We start from the raw sequence: 19,800 nt of genomic DNA, 5'->3' as shown, positions 1-19,800 counted from the left end.
TCGCAGGGCAAAACTTTCAGAGAACTGTTAGAAACGGAAAGTGAACAAAGCAAACCACAAGCAGAAAGTAAACAAGAACACACAGATTTACGTGGAAACCCTTGCGGGAAAAACCACGGGCAGAGGCAGAGGATGTTTCACTATGAAAGGAGAGGAGTACAATGTGGAGCATAATTTCTGAATGATGAAAAATAATCCCTAAATGCACTTATATAATACGTGGTACAAATAACTCCTAGGCCCAAAAATATAAATATGGGTCACACCGCAAAACTTTCTGGTCCGGTTCAACATAATTCAGGTCACAACTCTAACAAGAACTTTGTCTTGGGGCATAACTTTTGTCACTGAATCTATGCCTTGGATCATTACTTGTGTCGTTGAAGTTCTGCCTTGGGGCATAACTTGTTTCACTTAACTTATCCCTAGCAAATTATTAACTACTTGGTTTGCTACTAAAATTTTCTTCTTAGCTTGATGAGGGAAACATTAGAAAAATCAACCAATAGGAAAATGTTTAACCATTTTGAAATATCTACTTCCAAGAAATTGTACACCATATCATGAGCACTAACTGTACATTTGATTGTAAAAATATTGGATGACTCCTTTTCCATGTCAAGCACTAACTGTATTTCCTTCTTGGTCTGCCACTTATTTTTTTTTTCCAAGTCAAACACCAACTATATGTCATTCTTACAATGACATAGGCGGATTCTAGATTAAAATTGTATGAATTTAATCTTTAAGGGATTGTTTGGTCTGAGGGATAAGAAAAAATAATCTCGTGATAACTTTTTAGTACCCCTTAATCTCTTATTGGTTATAAAAGCGTGGAATAACTTATCCCAAAATTAATAATTAGTGCCGGGATAAGTTATTCATATCTTAGAGTGGGTATATTAATATTGGGATAACTTACACCGGGACAAAATGTGTAAAATAACAAAAACACACTCCTTAAACCTATTTTTATATATCACTTTTCACATCCATATATATTCCCATAATTTTTAATATCATTTCCTTCACTACTCTTTACTTTTTGGTAATATATTTTTCTATTAAAAAATAATACTATAAATATAATTTTTATTTATGAATATAGTATACGTTAAATTTGTTGCCTAATGCTTATGTTTATTTATAATTTGATTTTTCTTTCAAAAATATTGACTCCACTACTTAATTACATATTTTTAATTAAATTATTTTTTGACACTTAAAAATTTAAATTTTATATATCAATTAAAACAAAGATAACTTTTAAATATTTTACAGTACAAAAGTGATATGTGCTTAAATGAAGTGATAAAAATAAGGGTAAAGTCTCAAATATGCTATTGAACTATCAAAAATGGCTTACTCATGCCATCAATTAAAAGTTCAACTCATTCATGTCATCGTCCTACAAAATCAGCTCATCCATGTCATTTCTTTTTAATGGTGGTTTTTCAAAAACTGTTTTGGCACGTGACATTTTATTAGAGGTCCACATCATAAATTACTATAAGGAAAAAGACTCAAATATGCCATTGAACTATTAGAATGTCTCATTTATGCTATTAGTTAAAAATTTGGCTCATTTATACCATCACGGTTACAAAACTAGCTTATTCATGTCATTACTTTTTAACGGTGGATTTGCAAAAACAGCTTTGCCACGTGACCTTTTATTAAAGGTTCACGTCATTAATTAAAATAAATCAATATTACTTTCGAGATAACAAGAGAATCCTCCATTTTAAACTAACTAAAAAATATTTAGAATAAAAGAGATAGAACGTGTCTAGAAAATACAACACTTATGAAAAGTTCACAAAGAAAGTGTTTAAAAGCTATTTTATCTTTAAAACATTTAAAATAAGACAATCCAAACATGCTCTACATGTTGTGTACTTTTTTTGAATTTAAAAAAAATATAAAAACATTCTAAAAATTAAAAGTAAATAGTCTCGTCGAGCTATTAAACTACGATAAAACAATTTGATCGAGAATGTAAATAGTTTTTCATGTTGTCATATCCATTACCCAAAAAGTAGTGACTAGAATCAATTATAGACTATGCCAATACAAATTAATATTGTGTATTCTTTTATTAATAAAGAAGTTCATGAAAACATACTCTAAAACAAGTCCAAATTTCAAATAATTATAAACAATAATTAAAAGCTCATTTTATACTACCATCCCATATAAAAATGAGCTAAATTAACTTCTACAAAAAGTAACTAGAATGTAAAAGTCTACAGATTCTGTCCTAGTTAGAGATAAAAGGATAATAAACATGTTATGATCAGCTATATAAATTATCTGGAAAAAAAGTCCAAAAAATATAACTAAACTTTGATAAATTTGTTGTAACGCGCCATAACTTTACGGGGGTTCTATGATCCTTGTAAATTATTTTTTATCATATTTATGTGACATATATTTGCTTAGTTGGACTACTTCAGACCCTTATGTGTACAATGTGCGTTTAGCCACATAGTGATCCAGCTAGCAAATATATACGACAGAAATACGATAAAAATAACTAGAGGGTGATAGGACCCCGCAAAGTTAAAACGTGTTACAACAAATTTCGCCAAAGTTTAGGTATATTTCAAAACTTTCTCCCTAAACTATCTTAATCATGTAAGAAAAACTGTCAAGCGTATAATATAAGTTAGTAAAATTAAATTATTTGAGGAACATGGCATACCATTTTTGCACCACACAGTTCTAGAGAAAATAAAGCAAGATTTGATTGACTTGCACAAGTCTTTGTCTGATTAGAGAAATTTATGAACCATATTTACGATTCTAATTGAAACGTGCAGGACTTGGTGAAATTAGAATTGATATGACCAGTGGGGGAGCCATATGTTCGTTAAAAAAATACATTTAGTAGCTAGGTAAAAATATATTTTTTAATTTATATATTACATATTCGTGAATTTACTTCTTTATATTTTGAAATTCTTAAATGAAAATTTTAACTCCGCCATTGAATATGACCGAATGAATGAAGAAAAGTAATTTTTTTCAAAATCATGAAGAGATTTTATTGCTATTTAAAATCTCAAAACCACAGGTTATAAGCCATACCATTTTCCTACTAATTTTTGCACTAATGGAGAAAGCCTTCAGTTCTTTTCTCTTAATAGTATTCTTGCTGCTTCACAATGTTCTGGCTAGTTCGGCCATGACCCTAACCAACATTACCACTGATCAATTGGCTCTTCTATCCTTAAGATCTCAAATCATTTCAGACCCCTCTCACTTCTTCGATGAAAACTGGTCTCCCACTGTTTCTGTTTGTCATTGGGTTGGAGTCACTTGTGATTCTCGTCACCAACGGGTGAATTCCATGAATCTTTCTAACATGGCTCTTACAGGCAGGATTCCCCATGAATTCGGAAACCTCACATTTCTTGTTTCTCTTGACTTGGAAAGCAACAATTTCCAGGGAAATTTGCCTCAAGAAATTACACGCTTGCGTCGGCTCAAGTTTCTTGATTTAAGTTTCAACAACTTCAGTGGGAAGGTTCCTTCTTGGTTTGGAATTTTACACCAACTTCAATTTTTAAGTCTTACGAATAATAGTTTCACTGGTTCCATCCCTTGTTCATTTTCTAATATTTCCACACTTGAGACTTTGAATCTGAATTTCAATTACATAGAGGGCCAAATACCAAAAGTGATTGGAAGTCTTTTAAACCTTAGAGTATTAAAATTGAGGGGTAACAATCTCATAGGCTCTATTCCTCTGTTGCTCTTGAATGCCTCAAGGTTGGAGACTTTAGATATATCTTATAATTCACTTCAAGGAAACATTCCAGAAGGGATCGGCAATCTTCACAACATGAAAGTGCTATCCATACAATATAATCAACTTATGAGTTCTATACCATTCACAATTTTCAATATTTCTAGGATCGAAGTCATTGCATTTACTGGCAATAGCTTATCAGGAAGTCTTCCCAATGGTTTATGCAATGGTGTCCCAATACTCGAAGGGCTTTATCTGTCTTATAACAAGCTTCACGGTCATATGCCTACAAGCTTAGCAAATTGTTCACAACTTCAACTTTTGTCTTTAACGGGCAATGAGTTTGATGGACCAATACATAGTGAAATTGGAAGATTGAGTACCTTGCAGTTTTTGTATCTCGGAAGTAACCATTTCACGGGTATGCTTTTATCTTATGAATGCTTGTACCTAATTGCTTCGGAATTTTATCTTATTACACAGTAATAGCAGGAATAATTTCAGTTATTGAATAATTGAGGTATCTAAGTTTGGTGGTATTAGGCATGGAGAAAAGCGAGCTTAATGGCTCTGTTCAAATATATTTATCTTCCATATATATTTCTGTTCAAAATCTTAGTGGATTCTTACCACGAGAGATTGACAACTTAAATAAGACGCAATTCTTATATCTTAGACAAATTAGGTTTACTAGATTGAACCAACTTTTTAAACTCACTAGTAATCCACTATGTGTTTCCAGGTGAAATACCCAAAGAGATAAGCAATCTCATTGAGTTGGAGGAACTTGATCTTTCGACCAATAATTTTAGTGGTTCACTTGATATGGAGACCTTCAACATATCGGGGCTGAGAATACTTGGTCTTACAGATAACGATCTATCAGGAAGCCTCCCACCAAATATAGGTTCTATGTTACCCAACATTGAAGTGCTTTATCTGGGCAACTTAACCAATCTAGTTGGGACTATTCCTCATTCCATATCAAATTGTTCAAAACTTACTATTCTAGAGCTTTCTTACAACAAACTCACAGGCTTGATTCCCAATTCTCTTGGATATTTGACTCATCTACAATTACTAAATCTAGGGGAAAACAATTTAACCAGCGATTCATCATTAAGCTTCCTGACTTCCTTAACCAATTGTAGAAATTTAGAGTATCTTTCTCTATATCTTAACCCACTAAATGGCATACTTCCAGTCTCTGTAGGGAACTTTTCTAAGTCTCTAATGAAATTTTACGCCAGCAGTTGCAAAATCAGAGGGCGAATTCCAATTGAAGTTGGGAACTTAAGCAGCTTATTAGACCTTGATCTTTCTGGAAATAACTTGGTCGAATCGATTCCAACATCAATTGGCAAGTTGAGAAGCCTTCAGCGCTTCGTGTTGACTAACAACAAATTAACAGGAACTATTGGAGATAATTTTTGTAAATTGCAGCGTTTGGGTGCTATTTACTTCAGTCAAAATCAACTTTCAGGGTCTCTTCCTAATTGTTTAGGGAATATTACTTCCCTTAGGGAGATACATGTGGGCTCCAATAAATTGAGTTCCAATATACCACTAAGCATAGGGAAACTTCAAGATCTAGTGGTTCTTCACTTATCGTCAAACAAGATGGTAGGTTCTTTACCTCCAGAAATTGGAAATCTAAAGGCTGCGACCCAGATGGATCTGTCGATGAATCAATTCTCAAATGAAATTCCTAGAGAAATTGGAGGCTTACAAAATTTGGCGTACCTTTCTTTGAGACATAACAAGTTGCAAGGACCTATACCTGACTCAATGAGCAACATGATAGGTTTGGAATTCCTAGACCTTTCTCATAATAATATATCCGGAAACATTCCTAAGTCTTTGGAGAAACTTCAAAACTTGAAGTATTTCAATATTTCTGTCAACAAATTGTATGGTGAAATACCCTCGGGAGGTCCTTTCAGGAACCTCTCGAGTGGTTTTTTCATCTACAATGAAGCATTGTGCGGTTCTTCAAGATTTAGTGTCCCACCATGCCCCACTTCAGCAAAGCACAAATCAAATAGGAAAAAATTGCTTGTTCTATTTCTTCTGCTAGGACTTGCACTTCTATTTGTTCCCATCTCTTTTGTGTTCGTATGGATAAGGTATAGGCAAGGTAAAAGAGTTCCTCAACAAGATGATTCATTGTCCACCATAACAAGAGAAAGAATTTCATACTATGCATTGCTCCAAGCAACTGATGAGCTTAGTGAGTGTAATCTGATTGGTTCGGGAAGTTTTGGCACTGTTTACAAAGGCGTTCTCAGAAGTGGAGCTGTCATTGCAGTTAAAGTGTTCAGTCTGCAACTGGATGCGGGATTCAAGAGTTTCGATACAGAATGTGAAGTTTTACGGAACCTTCGCCATAGGAATCTCGTGAAAGTCATTACTAGTTGTTCCAATCTTGATTTTAAGGCTTTAGTGCTCGAGTCTATGTCTAATGGAAGTCTTGAGAAGCATTTGTATTCGCACAACTACTTCTTAGACATCAGGCAGAGGCTAAGCATAATGATAGATGTGGCGTGTGTGTTGGAATATCTTCACCATGGGTGCTCATCGACTGTAATCCACTGTGATCTGAAGCCTAGTAACGTCTTGCTGGATGAAGATATGGTTGCCCACCTCAGCGACTTTGGCATTTCAAAACTGCTTGGTGAAGATCAGTGTGATTTTTACATTAAAACCTTAGCAACATTGGGGTATATTGCGCCAGGTACGTCTCTTAGTTTTGCTGATTACTCCTTTCTTTTTTTCCCACCTAGAAAGCATATTGCATCTTTAAATGAATTGTTTGACTGTAGAGTATGGACTGGATGGACTAGTGTCTACAAAGTGTGGTATCTACAGTTATGGGGTCTTGTTGCTGGAAACGTTTACTAGGAGAAAGCCTAATGAGTTTGAGGGAGATCTTAGCTTGAAGCAATGGGCGAGTTATTCACTTCTTGGAGCAGTAATGGACGTCGTAGATTCCAACTTGGTAACACCACAGGGTAATCAGAAGGAGCTAGATGTTGTGGCTTCAATCATGGAAGTTGCATTAGATTGTTGTGCTGAATCTCCGGCAAGAAGGACAAACATGAAAGATGTTGTAGGGATGCTGCAGATCAAGATTCAACTTCTTCTTGCATATTGAACATGGTTTTGGAATCTGTTGTTCCAATCACATGTCTTTGGAATCTGTTCCATATTTACAACTCTGATTGGGATGTAAAAGACTTGTTTGATTTGGTGGTATTAGTATTGATATGACCCAAACATTTATGGTCTGTTCAAACCATCAAAAATTTTAAAGGCCAGAGAATCGCGCCGAAATTTCATATTAGGGGAAGTATTTTATTAGTAAATATTATGAATTAAGCAAACTAAGGTTATGTTTTTAGTGACTTTAACAAAAGTTTTGTAAAAGAGGACCTTTTGCCTTAAAAAATAAAGCACGCAAGACTTGGTTGACTTGCCACCTTTTGTTCGAGTAATGTCTCACAGTTTGCTTTTGAAAGCTATCCGAGCGCTCTTGGTACAGGTTACGGTGTGAGCGACAATACATGCAGTCCCAATAGTGCTAATTAGAAATATACCAATTATGTTGTGAAAGATGGACCATTTAGCACTAGTGCTGCGAGGAACATTATTAGTAATCAGAGTCTGTGCGAAATTAATTCAGTGCGATAAAAAGTAAAAATCATTTTTCAAATTCAGTTCAAGATTCATACATAATTCATCATCAAGAATTTTCTCCTTCTCCTTTCCAACTGCATCGTTTTGTTCTTAAACCGTCAAACTCCATTAGCTAGACATTAATTCTTTAGCACAATTTAGCATATTGAGCTTAGCGTATACGATAACTATATAAGTAATCAGTATCTACAGAACAATAATAAGATTGTTACAGATCGAGGAAAAGGCAAGTCAAGTCTAAAAATGCATCCTTTGCCCATTTCTATCTTCTTGTCACAAAAAAAAATAAAAAATCTTATTGTAAAAAAAAAAAAACGAGTAGAGGATTAGAGGATTTATTTTGTGCTACCATTATTATTGTTGACATCAACACAAACTAAGCTATATACTTGTCTCCAACATGGCTCTCGCGGCGCGAGGAGTATTTTGCTTGCCTAGACCATATAACTCAGGGAACCAACTACCAAGTAACCGAAGAGTCAAATGACATGAGCCAATAAAAGAAATTTTGTGTACTATTTAAGAATAAAAATTTATAAAAATATCTCTGAAAGGAAGTAAAACTTAGCGTTAAGGGTCGTTGTGGATGAACATGATTCTTCTCCCTATAATCAAAGATCTTGGTTTTGCACCTTGAATTTTAAAATAATCTTGGTAGAAAGTGCTTCTCGTTTAATGGGTCTTATGCGATAGAAATTCGGATTAGAGATGAGAGGGTACCTAGTTTGAAAATAAAATGTGGGAGAAGAATATTCATTAGAAAGTTAAGGTTAAATTAGTCATAAGATTCAAAATAATGACAACTTAGACAAGTTGCCATTAATTGCACAAATTTGTTGCCAAGGCCTAACATATTTAGAAGACAATTTGTAGAGCGTCAATATGGGTCAGGCCCGTTGGGTCAATCCGACCCGACCTATAATTTGATGGAGTTGGTCTTTAGTTTTTGCCGTCCATTTAAGAACATAGCTTTTTAGGCCGGAACGAATAAGCCCGTGGCCCGTGGGGCTTCAGCAATGTAGGTTGGGATAGCCCGTGGGCCGGTCCGTAAGTCAAATACATGCAACTATGTTGATTGTTTATTGGTATTTTTATTTTGTTCGAAGGATATCATGTCAAAATAAATTTAATTTCGCTATTATAGGTATTTTTTGGGGTGTTGGAGACTTAATTAACAAGTATTAACACTATGTAATATTATTTGATAATATTTATGTTTATTAACATTCTAATATTATTTTTAAAAAACTGGGCTGGCCTGTGAGGCCCGCAACCCATAGAGTAATGGTGTGGACTTGGTATTTTTTGGCCCATCATTTTGATGGGCCAGTCCGACCTAGCCCGTTAAACTCAAAGATTGTATGGGCTGCCCAGATGGGCTGAACCGACTCGTATTGACAGCTCTAACAATTTGTAGCATCTAGTCATCTAAGAATTATTGTTCGGATAATTAGTTTTAAAAGTTTCTCATGTTCTATTGGTTAAAAAATTTTAAAAATATTTTTTATGGAAAAATAAGTTTGTTAAAACTAGGATAATGACTCATAATAAAAATAGGAAAAAAAAATCCATAAATTACATTCCACACACTCTTGCTTTAGTGATTTTATCTTGAGTCTGTCTAGATTTAATTGTAGTCATGATGTCACATTCAAAAGGTACATTTTGGCACAAACTCTACGCACAAATGCAGATTTTTTTTATTTTTTATTTTTCTTTTGTTAAAAATTCAATTACATTATATATTTTTATTTTAATCGTGAATTTATTTTTAATGCCTAGAATTTATTTTAATCATGAATTTAGTAAAAAAAATCCATTTTATCTATGGAAGTAGTTCTATTTTGATGAAAGTGCTACTAAACGCACCACAAGAGCCGACCAACTCAATAGGTTTAATCCCAATATTTGAATTTTAGCATAATACATAAATAAGAGCTTTAACTTGACCCCAAATTATAATCATAATCTTTAACTTAATCAGTGCACAACTAGGCCCTTTAACTATACAAAAGTTGAACAAGTAAAACACTTCAATCCTACGTGGCAAAATGCTTGTGTACACTCAAAATCACTGCTTCAAAGTTAGAATTGAAGTATTTTTTGGTTCAGCTTTTGTATAGTTAAAAGGCCTACTTGTGCACTGGCAAAGTTAAAGGTCATAGTTATAATGTGTCTTTTTCATTAGGTGGCAGCATCTAAGTGGATTACTAATCCACGCAGGAGCGATTGAGTTTCACGCATGTAAGTTACAGAATTAGAGTGTTTTTTTGTTCAGCTTTATTATAGTTATTGGGCTTACTTGTACACTGAAAAAATTAAAGGGTATAGTTATAATTTGGTGTCAAGTTAAAGGTCTTATTTATGCATTATGCCTTTAATTTTTTATAAAAATAAAATTGATAGAGTTTTATATTACCTAAAAAGAAAATAGAATTAATTAATTATACTATCACATAAAATTCTCTATATAGTTAATATACATAACTTTTGTAGAAGGCAACTTGAAAGTCTTTTGGACTGATTAGCGGAATAAATTTGACACCACATTTACAGTTGCAAGGCTTGGTGCATTTATTATCTTTTACAATTTTATAAAGTCTTTGGGGCCACATAACCACGAAAATTCCCTAAAATGATAACAACCAATAATTTTTTTTTTATATTATATATATATATTCTTTTATTAAAAGAAAGTTCATATGAAACTACGCTTAAAATTTCATGTAAAATATAAAGAGAATAGTTATAATACATAAACATATCATTTAACTTGTCTTCAAGTCACATCTATGACCTCCAACTTTAGGTATGCACAAGTAGACACTTAAACTTGTATAAAGTTGAACAAGCAAACACATAAATCCTATGTGGCTGATTCTTCCTACATGTATTGTGCCACATAGAACGTATATGTTTACTTGTTCAATGTTATACAAGTTTAAGTGTATACTTATGCACAGCCAAATTTTTAGGTCATAAATGCAGTTTGAGGTCAAATTAAAGAACATGTTTATGTATTATGCCTAAACAATAATTAAAAGTAAGTTCAGCCATGACTCAAACAAACTCCTTTTATTACCATCCCATATAAATATGCTAAATTATTTGTAAAAAAAAACTTGATTGTAAATGTCCCTGAATTCTGTACTAGCTTAGAGATAAAAGGATTATGAACAATGTTATGATCAACTAAATAAAATTACGCTTATTATGTAAAAATATTTCTTAAACGAATAGTATAAGTTGATAAAATTAACTTAGTAGAGGAACATGACATACCATTTTTGCACCACACAATTCTGGAGAAAATAAAGGCAAACTTGGTTGACTACTTGACTGGCAAAAGTCTTCGACTGATTAGGGGAATTTTCGCACCATATTATAATTTGGATTGAAAAGTAAATTATAGGAGTATAACATTTCAGATTAACCAGTAGACATCATAGATCGATAATGGTGAAATAATAATAACTATGCCATTTGAAAAACAGGTAGAGAAAAATATAATGTTGAAATAACAAGAGAATCATACATTTTAAACTAACTAAAAATACATTTAAAACAAAAGAGATAGAACATGTCTAGAAAATACGAAACTTACGAAAATTTCACAAAATAATGTGTTTAAAAGCTATTTTGATTTAAAAACATTTAAAAGAGGGAAAAGACCCAAATATGCCACTGAACTATCAGAAATGACTCATTTATGTCATCTATTAAAAGTTGGGCTCATTCATGCCATCGCCGTTACAAAACTGGCTCATCCATGCCATTACTTTTTAACAGCCGATTTTAAAAAATAGCCTTGCCACGTGGCAGCTTATTAGAGGGTCACACCATTTTTTATTTTATTTTTTATTTAAAAAAAATTAATTTTATTTTTAAAATTTTTTTTGATCCATTAAAAAGTATCCACCCAATTTTTTGATCCATTAAAAATTAATTTTATCTATACTTTTAAAATTTGATTAATTTTTCATGATCAAACAATTATTTAAAGAATTTTTTTTTTTAAATCTACCACTAAAATTTATAACCAAACACTATTCTAATTAAGCATATAGTATGTCTTAGCATACATGAAATATTTTGTCAGCCGAATGTAAGTAACTTTTTATCTTTTTATTTTTTTATTAAGTATAAAATGGCATCATCAGCATCAGGGGCGGCTCAAGTAAATTTATTGCCTAAGGAAAAAATCAAACGGAGGCCTTACGTTTTAATTTTTATATAAAATTTTTATTTTTCTATAAATAGTATTTAATATATTTCATAAAATTTGTAATATATTATTACTAAACAAAAATAGGCCCCTCAAATTTTGGGGTCTTAGGTGGACGCCTTTTCTCCTAAAGAGTGTAGCCACCCCTGATCAACATTCAACATTTGTACGTAACACTTTATGCATCATCATTTATCATTGCAAAAACAGGAAGGCGATAACATGCCGACATAAATAGTATACGTAGAATTGGCAAAATGAGAAGCTAACTATTAATAATATAATAATAATATTTGATGTTTATATATCCTTTCAGTTTCAACTGAAAAATGACAAAAGCTTTAGTTAACGTGAATCTTTAAAAAAAAAAAAGTGATAAAAAGCGTGGAATGTATACTCTCTCTGTTCCCTTTTAGTTACTCGCCCGTCAATTAAAATAGCTATTTTATTATAATATATTTATTAAATGATATTTACTATTGTATTTGAAATTAATTTGAAGAAAAAAATAATTAATATTAAAGGTAAAATATGAAAACAATCTTAATATGTCAAAAATGACAAAAAAACGAATCGAACGAGAATGTTTTAAGAATATATTCATGAAAAATTAATCAAATTTTAAAAGCATAGATCAAACTAATTTTCAATGGATCAAAAAGTTGCGTGAATTATTTTTAATGGATCAAAAAAAAATTTTAAATTTTAAAAATGATGTGACCCTCTAATAAGCTGCCACGTGGCAAGGCTGTTTTTTAAAATCATCTGTTAAAAAGTAATGGCATGAATGGGCTGATTTTGCAACGGCGATGGCATGAATGAGCCCAACTTTTAACGGATGGCATAAATGAGCCATTTCTGATAGTTCAGTGACATATTTGAGTCTTTTCCCTTTAAAATAAGACAATCCAAACATGTTCTACATGTTCTTTACTTTTGTAGAATTTAGAAAAAAAATGTAAAAACATCCTAAATATTAAAAGTAAATAGTCTCGTTGAGATATTAAACTACAATAGATTTGCTTACTCTGTTATCTTTGATCAAGAATGTAAATAGTTTTTCATGTTGTCATATATATATATATATATATATAAAACCTAAAAATTAATGACTAGAATCAATTATAGACTATGCTAGTGTACATAACTTTAGTAGAAGGCAACTTAGGGAGTGTTTGGATTGATTATACGAATAACTTTGCCATCGAATGTATGTTTATAAAGACTTGGTGTATTTAATGCTATGTATTCTTCTATTAAAAAAAATTCACAAAAAAATACCCTCATACAAGTCAAAATTGCAAATAAATTATAAACAATAATTAAAAGCCCCTTTTATACTTTAGACCCTTATGCGCACAGTGTGTATTCATGCACTGATTCAACTAGCAAATATAAGTCACAGAAATACGGTAAAAAATAATCTAAGGAATGATAGAACCCCCACAAAGTTAACATATATTACAACAAATTTCGCCAAATTTTACGTATACTTTAAACTTTTCTCCCTAAACTATCTTAATCATGTAAAAATAATTCTCAAGCGTATAATATAAGTTAGTAAAATTAACTTATTAGAGAAACATGACATACCATTTTTACACCACACAATTCTAGCCTAGATAAAATAAAGCAAGACTTGGTTGACTTGCACAAGTCTCCAAAAAACGTCCCATCTTTCTTCTTCACCTGTTGAAGACATAATGATGTAAATGTAACACTCCAACTTAGGAAAAGTCCCACATTGACAAAATACAGAAGGGATGTTGGTTATATAAATAAGAAAGTTTTACTCTCCAGTGACACATTTTAAAGTCATGTGGGCCTGGGCTCAGAGCCGACAATATCACTCTCTACATGTTGTGTACTTATTTAGAATTTAAAAAAATGTAAAACATCCTAAAAATTAAAAGTAAATAGTATCAAAAAAATGTAAAACATCCTAAAAATTAAAAGTAAATAGTATCGTCGACATATTAAACTATGATAGGATAATTTACTTACTGTATTAGCTTTGATCGAGAATGTAAATAGTTTTTCCTGTTGTCATATATATAACCTAAAAAATTAGTGACTAGAATCAATTATAGACTATGCTAGTGAACATAACTTTAGTAGAAGGCAACTTAAGGGCGTGTTTGGATTGATTAGAGGAATAATTTTACCACCAAATCTACGTTTATAAAGACTTATGTATTTTTGGTCTTCTACAATTTTGTCAAGTGTTTCAGGCACACATAACCAGAAAAATTCTCTAAAATGATGCCAGCGAATACCAATTAATGTTATGTATTCTTTTATTAAAAAAAAAATCACAAAAATATACCCTCAAACAAGTCAAAATTGCAAATAAATTATAAGCCATAATTAAAAGCTCCTTTTATACTACCATCCCATATAAAAATAAGCTAAATTAACTTCTACAAAAAGTAACTAGAATGGAAAAGTCTATAGATTCTGTTCTAGATAGAGATAAAAGGATTATAAACAAGAATGTAAAAGTCTATAGATTCTGTCCTAAATAGAGATAAAAGGATTATAAACATGTTATGATGAGCTATATCAACTACTTTCTCTATTTCAAAAAGAATGACTTACTTTTCTTTTAATCCGTTTAAAAAAAAATGATCACCTTTCATTTTTAGCAATTTTTTACTTTTAACTTTCCACGTGGCATGTTTAAGACCACATGATTAAAGTATCTTTTATTTAAAACCACAAGATTAAAAAGTCTTCTTTATTTTCTTAAACTCCGTGCAGAGTCAAATCAGGTCTTTTTTTTTTGAAACGGAGGGAGTACTAGGAAAAAGGTTCGAAAAATATATCAAAATTTTGACGAAATTTAATGTAGCATGCCTCAACTTTACGGAGGTCCTATGATACCCCTAGATAATTTTTTATCGTATTTCTTTGGATATATTTTCTTAACTGGATCACTTTAGACCCTTACGCGCAGCGTGTATTCATACAGTGGTCTAGCTAGCAATTATATGCCACCAAAATACGGTAAAAAATAACTAGAGGGTGATAGGGCCCCCGCAAAATAGAGACGTTTTACAACAAATTAATTTCGATAAGGTTTAGATATATTTCGAACATTTCTCCCTAAACTATCTTAATGATGTAAAAATAATTTTGCAGCGTATAATATAATTTATTAGAGGAATATGGCATACCATTTTTGCACCACACAATTCTAAAGAAAATAAAGCAAGACTTGGTTGACATGCACAAGTCTTTTTCTGTTAGGGGAATTTATGAACCATATTTACAATTCTAATTGAAACATGGAAGACTTGGTGAAATTAGAATTGATATGACCAGTGGTGGAACCATATGTTTGTTGAAAAAATACATTAAGTAGCTAGGTAAAAATATACATTTTAATGTATATATTACATATTGACACTCCTTGACACATGTTTCTACCATTAGTGTGAGGGACATATACGTACCATTTCATTAACGGGAGCGGCATATGTTTACCTAATCTATGACGGATGATATATACGTACCATTTATCATAGTTTGAGGGTATATTTGTCCCTTTAGTAGAATATCTGACGCTTATCGACACCAGTTAGATGTGGATAAGACAATCAATCAGTGATAACATCAACAGTCGAGTTTATCATAACATCGATAAAGAGTACATAAATATGTCTTCACAAAACAACAACATACCCAACATAGCAGTATGCCGTTACATATTAGCCAAGCAGCTCACCAAATATCTCTAGAAGTAGACCCTCTTGACTCAATCAAGCATCATGGTCCAGTCGTGCTTGTAATGCATGACTGTGGAAAGGCACGTCTCATGTGACATAATACACGTCAGACGCCATGTAGGACAAGAATTGGCCACGTAGAACTTTAGTAGAAGGCAACATGGGGAGTGTTTGGACTGATTGGAGGAATAACTTTTCCACCCAATGTATCGTTGTAAAGACTTGGTGTAGTAGAAGGCAACATGGGGAGTGTTTGGACCGATTGGAGGAATAACTTATCCACCCAATGTATCGTTGTAAAGACTTGGTGTACTCTTGGTCTTCTCCAATTTTGTCAAGTCTTTGATGCCCACATAATCTGAAAAATTCCCTAAAATTATAATAACCAATAAAAATTAATGTTGTGTATTCTTTTATTAAAAAAGAAGTTCATGGGACCAGGTCGCATAGATACTATTTTTAGCCGTCTTTGTGGAATAGTTTGCAGATCATCAAAACTTCAGAAATGCAACACAACTATGAGAGTCATGCATCATACGGACATTAAAAAAATCTCCCTGAATCAGTACTCATGCACACATCATTTAAGGCAAATCATTTGGGATTCATCAGCAGCAGCAAAAATCCCAATACATAAATATGTCCTTTAACTTGATGTCTATTATCTGAGCTTGGTGTTGTTATTATATCTCCTACGTGTTACATGCTGATAACACTAGTGCGATTAAAATAGCTACAAACCCTATGCAACATGAAAAGACAAAGCATATAGAGGTGGAATGTCATTACATTTGGAAACTAGTTGCTGACCGTCTTATCACTCTGCAACACATTTCTTCTCACGATCAACTCATCGATTTGTTTACAAAGGCTATGACACGCACACGACATAGCTATCTTATCTTCAAATATCTACTATGTGATCACTGGTATCAATTAGAGGGGAGATGTTAGGAAATATTATAATTGTATAGACAGAATATTCTCTTTCCTAGAATACGATTTAATTACAGATTGTTTAGTTATAACAAGGGAAAAGGCACAAATATGCCACTGAACTATTAGAAATGCCTCATTTATGCCATCAGTTAAAAGTTGAGCTTATTCATGCCATCGCCGTTGTAAAACCAGCTCATCCATGCCATTACTTTTTAATGGTGGTTTTCAAAAACAACTTTGCCATGTGGCCTTTTATTAGAGGTCCACGTCACTAATTAAAATAAGTAAAAAGGCTCAAATATGCCATTGAACTATCAGAAATGACTCATTTATGCCATCAGTTAAAAGTTCGGCTCATTCATGCCATCACCGGTATAAAATTAACTCACTCGTGCCATTACTTTTTAATGATGGGTTTTTATAAATAGCTTTACCACGTGATCTTTTATTAGAAGTCCATGCCATTAATTAAAAGAAATCAATATTAATTTCAAAATATATGAAATTAGTTAGTATCGGAATTATTTTTTCCAGCATTTATACCATAATGATGGGAGAAGTTATCTCATATACATGGCGGGATAATTGGAATAACAAACTCTTTTTAGCCGTTATTTGAAAATGATTTTTCAACAATGTATGCTCCACTAATTCGTGCTGGGAGAAGTTATTCTATATGCATAGCGGAATAATCGGGATAACAGACTTTTTTTAAGTCATTATTTGTAAATAGTTTTTTCAATAATGTATACTCCCTAATTCGTGATGGGAGAATAGAGAAGTTCTATTGGTACGCCTCTTTCTTTTTCTTGCTTGCCGTAATCGTTCATTGGTTTATTTTCTTGCAACTTCGGAGTATATATTGGAGTCACTGGAATTAAAAATAATCAGTTACTGTAGAATAGAATTTTTGAGGTTTCTGTTAAGCGTAGCATTTATAATGATTTAGAATCAACTAGAAATAGCCAAAAGATATACATTAATCACTATTTTTTCTGATTAGAAAATAGTTGTTGTTGTAGGAAAAAAAATATTTTAATGGGTGTGGGTCGGGTTACGTTAAATGAATCAGCTGTTTTTAGCGGATCTAAGATATTTTGAAATTAATATTGATTTATTTTAATTAATGTTGCGGACCTCCAATAAAAGGCCACATGACAAAACTGTTTTTGAAAATCTACCATTAAAAAGTAATGACATGGGTGAGTTGATTTTATTACGACGATTGCATGAATGAGCTGAACTTTTAACTGATGGCATAAATGAGCCATTTATGATAATTTAATGAAATATTTGAGCCTTTTTCTAATTTTAATTAATGACGTTGATCTTTAATAAAAGGCCACATGGCAAAGCTGTTTTTGAAAATCACTGTTAAAAATTAATGGCATGGATGAGCCGATTTTGTAACGGCGATGGCATGAATGAGTCAAACTTTTAACTGATGGCATAAATGAGTCATTTCTAATAGTTCAATGACATATTTGAGCCTTTTCCCTTAAAACAATATATATTCTTTCCTAGAATAGAACTCTAACCTACAGTTGTATAGCTATAAGCATTTCATAATGTAAGCATTTCATAATGTATTATTGAACAGATGAAAAGTTGCTATTGAGTAAATCTTGGTTTCTCTATCTCGTTTCTCTGTCACTAACTCCTTTTTAACAATAGCTAATTGGACCCGGATCAAAAGAAACACTCTCCAACAGTCTACTCCATCCAATAATACACTAAGAAAAGTCAGTATTCAACTTCTTTTTGGCACAACCCCTACGCACAATGCAACTCCAAACTTTTCTTTCATATAGTTAAATTTACTTTGTAATACAAAGTTTGTATAATTCTAATAAATCAAGCTTTATGAAAATACCAGACAACTGGTGCAATTCAACAATTAGGAACAATCTCTTACAAAGCAAGACTTGGTTGACTTGCAGTCTTGTACAAAGTCTTTGGAGTTTGGATCAATTGAATCAACTTCAGATTTGCGATATCTGAAATTACATATAAATAAAGTTTAGACATTTTTACCTAGCCAATCTTGCAGAAATCTTTGGAATTTGGGCTGATTAGAGGAATAAAATTGCCACCACAGTTACGGTTTGCAAGACTTGGTTGATTCCAATGAGAAAATGAAAGTTTCATTTGAATGAGAATTGTCTTGCCGTGTCGCAAAAGTATTTGGAGTTTGGACCACTTAGAGAAATAATTTTGCCACCATAATTAAAGTTGGTCAAGTTTTCGAGGCCCACATAAATTGGGGAACCAATTAACCGAAGAGCCAAATGACAGCAACCTTGCATGGCACGAATTCGGATTAATCTCGGTTCCAATGAAAATACCCTAACTGGACAAGTATTGTAGAACATCTATTTTTTGTTTAGCTAATGATTTAGCATATTTAAAAATAAAAATAATCAATAAACCGAACCAATAATATTAAAAATTGAACCAAACTGCACACCCCTAATTTAAGTAGGTAAAATAGAAGCAATTGAAAGATTTTTTTTTTACATATTTTGAAAGTGATGGAGGAAAAGGAATAATAAATAGGAAGAGCAGAGAAAGGATGCTTTGAAGTTTTTGAAAAAAATGAAGAAAAATGCTTCTTTTTTTTTTTCCATATTTGACTGTTGAAAATTGATGATTTGGCAAAAAATTTACTCCATCACGCGCCTGATGGAGTTTGAAACCAGATGTTGTGCCATGTGGGCCAAAAAAGGCCACCGACTTACTAAATCAACAAGTTGGGGGGGGGGGGGGGGGGTTAAGACAACTCTCTTTTAAAAAACATGACTCAAACAAATTCCTTTTATATTGCCATATCATATAGAAGTGCTAAATTAACTTCTACAAAAAGTAACTAGAATGTAAACGTCTGCAAATTCTATCCTAGAGATAAAAGGATAATAATTAATAAACATGTCATGATTAACTATATAAAATTATGCTTATCATGTAAAAATATTTCTTGAACGTATAGTATAAGTTAACAAATGTGATTTATTAGAGGAACATGACATACCTTTTTTGCACCACACAATTCTTGAGAAAATAAAACAGACTTGTTTGACTACTTGACTTGCAAAAGTTATTAGCTGATTAGGGGAATTCTTGCACCATATTATAATTCTGATTGAAAAGTAAATGATAGGAAGAGTATGGCATTTCAGATTAACCAATAGACACCATAGACCGACAATGCTGAAATAACAACAATTATGCCATTTGGAAAACCTGTAGAGAAATATACAATGTTGAGATATCAAGAGAATCCTTCATTTTAAATTAACTAAAAATATTTAAAATAAAAGAGATAGAACATGTCTAGAAAATACGACACATAAGAAAAGATTACAAATAAAGTGTTTAAAAGCTATTTTAACTTAAAACATTTAAAATAAGACAATCCCAACATGTTGTGTACTTTTTTAGAATTTTTAAAAAATGTAAAA

The 19,800-nt window shown here is 32.1% G+C and overlaps 1 protein-coding gene across 1 annotated transcript; it reads left to right on the top strand.

Annotated features, from left to right (window-relative positions):
- Positions 1–2,934: 2,934 nt before the first annotated feature.
- Positions 2,935–7,200, top strand: LOC107869897 (probable LRR receptor-like serine/threonine-protein kinase At3g47570). Its single transcript, XM_047402989.1, has 3 exons — positions 2,935–4,175; positions 4,497–6,488; positions 6,577–7,200. Exons 1-3 carry the CDS (start codon positions 3,008–3,010, stop codon positions 6,906–6,908), a joined length of 3,492 nt encoding a protein of 1,163 aa, XP_047258945.1. The 5' UTR covers positions 2,935–3,007; the 3' UTR covers positions 6,909–7,200.
- Positions 7,201–19,800: the final 12,600 nt, after the last annotated feature.

Source organism: Capsicum annuum, unplaced genomic scaffold, assembly GCF_002878395.1.
Source record: "Capsicum annuum cultivar UCD-10X-F1 unplaced genomic scaffold, UCD10Xv1.1 ctg3188, whole genome shotgun sequence".
Taxonomy (NCBI): domain Eukaryota; kingdom Viridiplantae; phylum Streptophyta; class Magnoliopsida; order Solanales; family Solanaceae; genus Capsicum; species Capsicum annuum.
This window is presented reverse-complemented; position numbering and strand designations above follow the sequence as displayed.